Source organism: Glycine max, chromosome 17 (assembly GCF_000004515.6).
Source record: "Glycine max cultivar Williams 82 chromosome 17, Glycine_max_v4.0, whole genome shotgun sequence".
Taxonomy (NCBI): domain Eukaryota; kingdom Viridiplantae; phylum Streptophyta; class Magnoliopsida; order Fabales; family Fabaceae; genus Glycine; species Glycine max.
Window position 1 is genome coordinate 28,931,342 of NC_038253.2, and position 10,285 is coordinate 28,941,626.

Genomic DNA, 10,285 nt, shown 5'->3' on the forward strand with positions numbered 1-10,285 from the left:
CGAGTCTATTTAAAAGCTTGCTTAAAGACGTCTTTGATTAATTAATTATTTTAAAACCTAGTGAAATACTAACTAAAAAAGAAACTTATAAAATTTCGTATAAGCAATGTACAAATCCAAAAATAATTGATAAACAAAATCATATTGAATTCAAGTCATTAAAGCACAAAATATATCAAAAGAAAATAACAAGAGCATAATATTAAAAAATGTATGGATTAGGTCTTTAGCCCCAAAGCTTACAAATCTATTTTAAGTCCAAGCACATAAACGAAATAAAATAAAATCTGGACAAAATAAGATAAGATAGGATGAAATAAAATCTGGACGAAATAAAATCTAGATAAAATAAAATCTAGATGGAATAAAATCTGGATAAGATAAGATTTGATAAAATAAAGTTATGGTTAGTTAAACAGACTGACTTGTCAAGCTTAACAAATTTTTTTTATAATTTGGACTTGACTTTTTATCTAAAAAGACTTTTTAAAAAGTTTGAACTTGACATTTATAACAAGCAAGCCGAGCCAGTCTTATATAGGCCGAGCCAAAGACCCTAGACAAACTGCTCGGCTCATTCTGACCCCTACTTGTTCCCCAACCAATGGACCAACTTATATCTCCTTTGCAAAGTAAGGATGTGAATTCATATTCTTCAAATAAGAGAGAATTGTATTTCTAACATCAATTGTTGGCGAAACACTTAGATATCCTCTTAAATAGAGAAATCGAGAATTATAATCCAATCATAGTACATATATTTTGCCCGACAAGTCTCGTGGTTTTTATTTTCTCACATTAAGTAATTTTCCACATTACAAATTTTAGTGTTACTTTCCACTCTTATATTTTCGACAGGAGGAGTGCTAAGGATTTTGAATTGTTAAAGTTAATTACTAACCGTGTGCGTATTCGAAGTGTGTCAAATGAAAGATGAAAGCTAAGATGAGCTAATCGCAAATATTTAAAAAGATGGTTAAGATTAAAATAATCAAAATAATCTTGACAATTTGTATATAATTACGTGACAATTGGTTATGAGAGCATAAGAAAGTCTAACTTCTAACTTAATTGGCTGAACAGAATGTGAGCAGAGTGTTGTGAATCTCTTATCTAGTGTTAAATTCCTAGGGATAAAAAAAATGACTATTTCTTACTCCTCTCACTTCTTATGCTCTCACTAGATATTTCTATGTTGTACGTATTGTTATATCAAATGACAACCCCACCGTTTCAACGGTGTTCACAATCACATCTTCTAAAAGGAGCTACAGGGCAAAGAATGCAAGATAGCCATACAAAAGTATTCAGAGGAAGACAAACTGTTAGTCAGCACTAGAAAAATACACATTTTATTTTATTTACAAACAAACCTCAAAAGCTGTACACAACAAATGACCTTATCAATATTTCATTTGGTGACCAAAATTGCTAAACTTAGCAACCAAGAAAAAGAAGATTCTAAAACTCTACTCATACCCTTTTCTTCAAGTTAATCACCTAGCTGGTGCAGAGAAGACCCTGTTGTACCAAACAGAATGAAGTATCATATGAAATATGTCATACTTGACAGGGTTCTTGTGCCAAAGGAAATGCTGCTGCACCTTTTTTACCCTCATCTGCAACCGAAGATACTGCTTTTCTGGGATGGAAAGGAGTATATTTTTCAGGTTAGGAATGTCCTTCTCCAGAACAATAACCGCAAAGGATTCCCAATTCAGAACCTCGAGAAAGGGAGGCACAAAATTGTCGGATATTATAACCGGAACACATTCGTAGAAAATGGCTTCCACCACTCTTGGACTGTTCACTTCATAGCCTTTGGCACAAATGCAGTACTTGCTGCTCTTCATGTATTGGATGTAGTTCCTGTTGCCCTTGGACTTTGGCAATCTCCCAAAGATTTTCATGTCAGGGTCTTTGTTTTCCCAGTGCTGCAACAAAATTGGCCTCACATAACCATGCATGCTCCCTGCAAAAAATGCAAGCGTTGTCCTCTTCGAAGCTGAATTCCCGCTGAGATCCTTAGTGGGGATCTTAGCATCGCGGACATACGTCTCGGGAAGAGATGCATCCTTCCCAAAAACAAATCCTTCTTTCACATCAGCATTACAAAGGGATCGTATGCAATTAGCCATGTCAACCTTAGTTTCTCCAGGGGCCTGCATAGTGGAGAGGTATCTTGTATCATCAGATAAAATTCAAGAGACTAATGTGATAAACATTCAAGTTTTTGTTTGTATACCACCAAGAAGATGGCCATTTGTTTAAACTTAAAAGTACAAATTTGATTATAATATTTTATGATATAATGTTTTTAAAACATTTTCTTAAGAAATCACTATTTTTAGCTTTTGAGGACGTGCCTTGTTGCAACAGTATTGTTGAAATCTTGTGACCAACAAGTTCAAATATAACTCTCTAATTTCAGGAGAATTTGTCACTTCTAAAATGAAAGAAATTTACTTTAGAGGATAAAGTCAATAATAATCATTAATTAGAAAATCAGATTGTAATTAGTTTGAAATTTTGTTACATATGTATTTGATTTTATCACAATCATTGATATTCTAATTAAAGATTTTGAGTGCACTCTCTGATGTTCACCTCCTCACTTTATAGAAGCCAAATCCAATTAAAGGTTAAGGCTACCTACACATTTTAATTACTAAGTGGGAGCTTCACACACTGGGTAACCCTTTTTAGTATTTTTAGCTAATGAGGAAAACACAAACAACTTTTTTTAGTTTTTGCTTTTTGGTTTTGTGAAGCTTAAATGATAATTACATTTGTTTTTAAATATATCATTGAAAGCAATGTGAAATGACAAGCGGTTAATGTTTCCAACAAATTAAGCTAGTAATGACAACAATTGAATCCGAAAAGGCATACCCAATCATGGCAACCAACAAGAAAATGATCAGCGCCTCCAGTTCTGTTCCAGAAAGTATATTTCCCTGCAATCATTTCAACATAGTTATGCAGATACTGAACCAGGTTCTTATGATTATGTGAATTCTGCACATACAATGTTTCCTCTAGCATTCGAGAACTAAAAGGTAAGTAAAACAAGTGGGCCTTGTTTGGGTCTCTAGTTAGAAATCTCTTATTAGCTTCCATTTGCTTCATAAACCATCCTTCAGAAGCATAAAGTCCTGTGAAAAATGGGGAGTGCATTATTGGTCTAGCTCCTTCTCTGTATACATACACTTTGAGAGTCTGTTCCATTAATTCATAGCTCCTAAAAATTTGACAATCATAAGGCTATTAGAAGGTGAAATATTCAATAAGACAAACGAGAATCTTGCTTTATGCATCATTGCTGCTACACTGTTGGACACTTCTTTTACAGAATCACTACTAATCTTTTCTGTTGTGAAGAACAACTAGAATGATTAAATCATTTTCCTTGCATATGTGAAACATTTTCCTTGCATATGTGAAACATTGAGGAAAAAATAAATAGCAGACCTCCTTAACTTAATATTTTCACAAATTTAGCTTAAATGAAAAAATCTGCAAAACATAATTTTCCGGTGAAAGGAAAGGGGAGTCTTTAGCATTACAAAATGCAGCAATGTTGAAGAAGCATTGCTAAATTTTGTTTGTGATAACCAAAGACAATGATATATATATATGTGTGTGTGTGTGTGTGTGTGTGTGAGAGGAAATTTTATAATTGCAAAACAGATTGCACTTATTTCATCAGAATGTGAAGATACATGTTTTCTGCAATAATCTGTCAGTAACAATTTCAGTTCACATTGTCAAAAAATATTCATATTTTGTTAATTTCAGCATAGCAATTTAACTTCTAGAAGATACTTCTAAAACTTGCTTTTAGGAGGGGGATTAATCAAATAATACCTCTTGAACATGGAAACATTATGATAAATGTGAGCATAAAAATTTGGATCCTTCTTTACAATTGGTGCATTTTCAATCTCTGATCTGGCCTGTAGTAGCTCTTGATCAACAGCTGAAAACCAGCTTGGTCTCTAAAATGAAATTAAAAACATAAAAGAACACTGTAATATCAGAAAGGAAAAATTTCCTAGCCATTAGAATATAGTTGAAATTTCACAATTTAGTCACATACCATAGAACGATATGAATTATGGCTTTGAAGTAATAACTTGTTCATTTCAGATACTGTTGTAACTTCTGGAATTGGTGTATGGGAATCTTTCTTCTCATTAGGCACACTTACCTTGGCATCATTTTGTGATGACCTAATACTCTCTTCCTTTATGGAGTTAGTTGTGTTGTCTTTCTGAAATAAAGATATGGAGGAATCATTTGATAACACTGCAGTTACAATGTTTGTGCTCACATTTGTCGAAGAAGCATATTGACTTCCAGATTTCTGTTCAGTTGATGAAATGTTGTCTTCTTGGAACTGGTTTGCAGAGAAACTCAAATCAATAGTATTGTTAAAACTGATTGGTCCAGGATCTCCTCCCTGCGGTGTTTCAGCTACATTTTCTGATCTATTAATACTTTTCGTTTTGGAACTTTGGTCAGAGCCATCTAATCCTAGAGAGTTGTTTGGTGTGCTTCCTGGTTCCAAGACCAAGCCAATTCTTGGAATGGTGTCATTTTCCCCAGACTTTGTTTTATTAGCTATCTCAAAGGCATGGTCACCAGTAGAGTTTGCTGGATTGAAAAGCGTAACATTGTTAACCAATTCGGAAATAGACGGTGCATCTGAAGCCTTGAATGTACTACTTCCTGGTGTTGGTATCTTCTCAGCAGAGAATAGAGAGAGTAGAACAGTTCCATATGGAAACTCGAGGTACTGGAAAGTTAAGATCACTGCAAATGTAATGCCAATAAGCCATAGCAATCTCTTTGTTTCCAGCTGAAACAAGGATAAAAATTCTAAACCCATTTAGCTGAAATTCTTCAACTTGTGTCAGTTGAAGAGAATGTTCATAGCACCTCTGCAGGTAATACCAAAGAAAGAAATAATGTCATTATACAAGTAGTAAAACAATGATTATGCAATTTTTTGCTATTTACTCGTCAAATGCATCCAATTGAGATACAGAGAACCATATAAAAATTGACAATAGCAACAAAAAGGCTAACCAAACCAAAGACTACACAAGAATTCACTTTAAGGGAACAGATTTATCAATTTCAAAACGAAAATGAATATACCCTTTTGCCAATTTACTTAACTCAAACATAATTGTGGTTGTTGCTGGTGAAAATAAAAGCTGCAGTTGAAACTCACTAAGAAAAACAGAGAATAGATAAAGGAAGGTAACTTTTCACAGAACAACAACTATGGCGGTGCAGAGAAACCAACTTATTTCCTAATTTTGAAGCAAGAGATAAAAAAGATTAGATAAACCCACCAAGATGTTTATCTTAGAACTTACCAAACACCAAACTAATAGTTTACAGCGACATGCAAACAAGAAAAGGCTCAATTCTCATGACACCTCATTCAGCATGCAAATCCCAATTCAACCCACAAGTCCAATTCCAAACTACAGGCACCACATCGACCATTTCTTTTCATATCTCTCCTAAGGCATGAAAATCATCAAGAACACAAAAACACCAAAAGAAAAAGGAAAAAGAAAAAAGAAACCATTGACAAAAACATTTTAACTAACAAAATTGAGTACCTCTTTGGAAACACAGTGCACACAAGAAGAAAATAATCCTTTGCTAACTTGATATTAATAAATTGACTAAAAAAAAGGTTCCAAGGTTTGTTCTTTTTTTTTTCTCATTTTTTTTGCATGCAACCACCAACACCAAGGTGGGGTCTGTGTAGAATTATTTAATTTAATATTAATAAAAAATAAGTAAAACAGAAAAATTAATGGCTTGGAAGCTTACGTGTGACACCGACTCCCACGTTGGACGTTCCTTCAACGCTCTTGCGTTCACAGGTTTTGAGTTCTGCATCTTGTAAACCATAAAACGTGACCCTATTATATCTCTGTCGAGTTCCAAAGTGAACATGACATAGCTGAAGCTGCCACGTTCGGACAGAATACCCATTAGCCACGGCACCAAGAAAAGCCACCAAAAAATTCAATTTCACATTTTTAAAATATTAAATATAAGATTTTCTTTCTTTAATTTATTTGTCTCTTGTGATAATTATTTTTAATTATTTTATGATAAATATTATAAATTAATAAGATGCATTCTCTCCTGTGAGTATCGGAAAAGATAATTAGTACTCATTAATTAATTAAATAGAAAGAAAAATAGTGAGTCCTTATAATCTTAAGGATAGATTTTTAAAAAATGATATAAATTATTAATAAATTTACTGTTAACTAAATTAATCGTGTGAGGATGTTATTAGTGTTACACTTCCTCCGCTCCTTGATTATAAGTTAAAAAATAAATATATTTCATATTTATTGAGTAAATTAATTAACTCATTATAAATTATGTTATTTTTAATTAAAAATAAATATGTTTTCTAAATTATCATTGAAAAATCATATCAAGTATAAAAAAATCTTTAGTTTTAGTAAATGTAAGATATTTTTAAGATAGTTTTTTTAAATAAGATATAAATAATTGATATTTACTTATATTTAAGATCAGAAGGAATACCTTTAGGCTTTAATACATCTTTTTAATATTTTATAAAGAAAATACTAAATAAAATGTATGGTATGTTAAAAAATTTAAAAATATTTAAAACTTATCCTATATGTAAAAGGATATTTTGAGAGAATTTACAATTATTCAGCTATTATTCATTTTTATCTAATTTAGATTAAGACTTATTTTTAATTTTAGTGAAGTTAATTATCACTTTTCTGTTATTTAAATATTATAGTACTTGTCTTTCAATCAAATGAAAATAATAATTAATTAATTAATTAATTAATCTTTCTCTCTCTCACTTATTAAATAGATTCACTTTTAATTATTACTTTTTATATGTTAGGAAATTAAAAGAAAAATGGTTTATAGGATGAAAGAATTTTCCTACTGTTAACACGAATGAGATAAGGCAACGGCTTGGAGCATCCAGCATAGTTTTTGAAAACGCCAAAAATATCCTTATGGGTGTTTTTGGTTACAAATAGGAGGTTTAGTTTTTCATTTATGCGGTGGCTTTTTTTTTTTTTTTCGCAAAATCTCACACTTTTAGTGTAAGTTGTTTTTGTTAGCTTTCGTTAGTCTCCTTTTCTGAGCATTTTTTGTCTCCAATGGTGTATGTGTGCATTGTTCAAGAGAATATGGTAAAGTTAGGTGGTTATTCGTCGACAGAAAAGAAGAAGTACGTAAAAAAATTAGAAACATACGGATTGTCAATCCTTATGACTCATACGGATCAACAATGACCATACGGATCAACGATGGCCATACGGATTGTTAATCTGTATAAGCCATCGTATGTTTCTAAATTTTTAAAAAAAAATTAAATTCACATGGATTAATAATTAAATTTTAAATCTTAAATTTTGGTTTTAGTATTTTTTATAACCATCAAATTTAATATATTTTTAAATTTGATTTCAATCATTATTTTAAACTAACAATCTTATCATAATTTAAATTTTAAATTTTGGTTTCAATATTTTTTATAACTACCAAATCAAATATATTTTTAAATTTGATTTCAATCATTATCTTAAACTAACAATCTTATCATATTTTAAATTTTAAATTTTGGTTTCAATTTTTTTATAACTACCAAATTAAGTATACTTTTAAATTTGATTTCAATCATTATCTTAAACTAACAATCTTATCCTATTTTAAATTTTAAATTTTGGTTTCAATATTTTTTATAACTACCAAATCAAATATATTTTTAAATTTGATTTCAATCATTATCTTAAACTAACAATCTTATCATATTTTAAATTTTAAATTTTGGTTTCAATTTTTTTATAACTACCAAATTAAGTATACTTTTAAATTTGATTTCAATCATTATCTTAAACTAACCATCTTATCCTATTTTAAATTTTAAATTTTGATTTCAATATTTTTTTATAACTACCAAATCAAATATATTTTTAAATTTGATTTCAATCAATATCTTAAACTAATAATCTTATCATATTGTAAATTTTAAATTTTGGTTTCAATATTTTTTATAACTACCAAATTAAGTATACTTTTAAATTTGATTTCAATCATTATCTCAAACTAACCATCTTATCATATTTTAAATTTTAAATTTTGGTTTCAATATTTTTTTTATAACTAGCAAATCAAATATATTTTTAAATTTGATTTCAATCATTATCTTAAACTAACAATCTTATCATATTTTAAATTTTAAATTTTGGTTTCAATATTTTTTATAACTACCAAATTAAGTATACTTTTAAATTTAATTTCAATCATTATCTTAAACTAACAATCTTATCATATTTTAAATTTTGGTTTCAATATTTTTTTATAACTATCAAATATATTTTTAAATTTAATTTCAATCATTATCTTAAACTAACAATCTTATCATATTTTAAATTTTGGTTTCATAATTTCTATAACTAATAGATTTATTGTACAATTAAAAATTATGTTTCAATATTTTTATAACAAATTTTAATTATTAAAAATTTTCGTTTAAATATTTTTTGTAACTAACAAATTTAAATTATTTTTAATTATGACTTCAATATTTTTCATTAGTAACAAATTCAATATCTTTTAAATATTTGTTTCGATTTTTCAAAAAAGTTAGACAAATATAATATAACAATATTAAAAATTAATTGTTTCACCAATCTAATCTTAATTTTAGCAATCTAATCTTAGTAATAACTAATATATTTTTTAATAAATAAAATCAATACTTAACATATAAATCAGAAAAATTATAAAATTTCACTAACATTACAAAACAATATTATACTACGAAACAATTTAAATAATAATTGACAAATCAAAATTTTCAAAAAAAAAAAACAAATTTAGAAGAAGAAAAATTGAAAAAAAAAATATTCAACAAAAAAAACAAAAAAAAACCTATACGAATTAGCAATCCTTATGGGTCAAGATATGAACTCTCTCAAGATATGGTTCATTAGTCTCATGAAAGTGCTAGGAGCATTAGTTAGGCCAAAAGGCATAACCAACCATTCATACAAACCATATTTTGTTTTAAAAGCAGTTTTCCATTCATCCCCTTCTCTAACCCTAGTTTGATTGTATCCACTTTTTAAATCGATTTTAGAGAAGTAACATGCACCATGCAATTCATCAAGCAAATCATCAAGCCTAGGTATAGGATGCCTATATTTAATGGTGATGTTATTAAGGGCTCTACAATCGGAACACATGCGCCATGTCCCATCCTTTTTAGGGACCAAAATCAATGGGACAACACAAGGACTCATACTATCTCTTACCCAACCTTTGCTAATGAGTTCATCCACTTGTCTTTGAATCTCTTTGGTTTCTTGTGGATTACTTCTATAGGCTGGCCTATTGGGCAAAGAAGCTCTCGGAATGAGATCAATTTGATGCTCAATTCCCCTCAAAGGTGGTAGTCCACTTGGCACATTTGGTGGAAACATGTCTTGAAAATCCTGCAAAAGAGTTTTAACACTAGAAGGCACTTCAAAATCATCAAAAGTGTTAGTGGTCAAAATCTGATTTTTGCAAAACAAGATATATAGTGACTGTTTAGCACGAAACAACCTCTTGACCTCACTTTTTGTGGCTAAATAGCTCTCCCTCACTTCAAGTGTTTCACTCTTCTTTTGTTCACTCTTTTTCCTCTCAAGTGTTTCCCTTTTTTTCTCACTCTCAAGTGTTTTACTCACTTTTTCTTTTTCTCTTTTCTCTTGAAGAAGTTTTTCTCTCATTTTCTTTTGATCCTCACACACTTCTTGTGGACTCAATGGCTTGAGCACAATCTTTTTGTCTTGGTGCATGAAAGAGATCTTGTTGGTGTAACCATCATGATTGGCTCTTTTATCAAATTGCCATGGTCTCCCCAAAAGTAAGTGACTGGCCTCTATAGGAACAACATCACAAAGTACCTTATCATTGTATTTCCCAATGGAAACATCCACTTCAACTTGCTGCCTCACTTGCACCTCCCCATCCTTACTAAGCCATTGAAGTTTGTATGGCCTAGGATGTGGTTTAGTAGCTAAATTTAGCTTTGACACTAATCTAGCACTAGCCACATTGGTGCAACTACCTCCATCAATGATCACCATGCACACCTTGCCATTGATTAAACATCTAGTGTGAAAGATGTTTTCTCTTTGGCTCTTCTCCTCATGCTTCAATTGACCACCAAGTAACCGCCTAATCATCAACAAATCTC

General features: G+C 30.2%; 1 protein-coding gene across 4 annotated transcripts; it reads right to left on the minus strand.

Annotated features, from left to right (window-relative positions):
- Positions 1–1,336: 1,336 nt before the first annotated feature.
- Positions 1,337–6,011, minus strand: LOC100526957 (probable glycosyltransferase At3g07620). Of its 4 annotated transcripts, XM_006601007.4 has the most exons (6): positions 5,640–5,773; positions 5,388–5,537; positions 4,100–4,943; positions 3,868–3,998; positions 2,893–3,241; positions 1,337–2,162 (listed from the first exon to the last, which is right to left on the minus strand). In XM_006601007.4, exons 3-6 carry the CDS (start codon positions 4,889–4,891, stop codon positions 1,497–1,499), a joined length of 1,938 nt encoding a protein of 645 aa, XP_006601070.1. In that variant the 5' UTR covers positions 4,892–4,943; positions 5,388–5,537; positions 5,640–5,773; the 3' UTR covers positions 1,337–1,496. The 4 variants fall into 4 exon arrangements, with proteins under 4 accessions (XP_006601070.1, XP_006601068.1, XP_003550126.1 ...); XM_006601005.4 differs by lacking the exons at positions 5,388–5,537; positions 5,640–5,773 and adding an exon at positions 5,857–6,011; XM_003550078.5 differs by lacking the exon at positions 5,388–5,537 and having other exon boundaries at positions 5,640–5,805.
- Between the last annotated feature and the right edge of the window lie 4,274 nt (positions 6,012–10,285).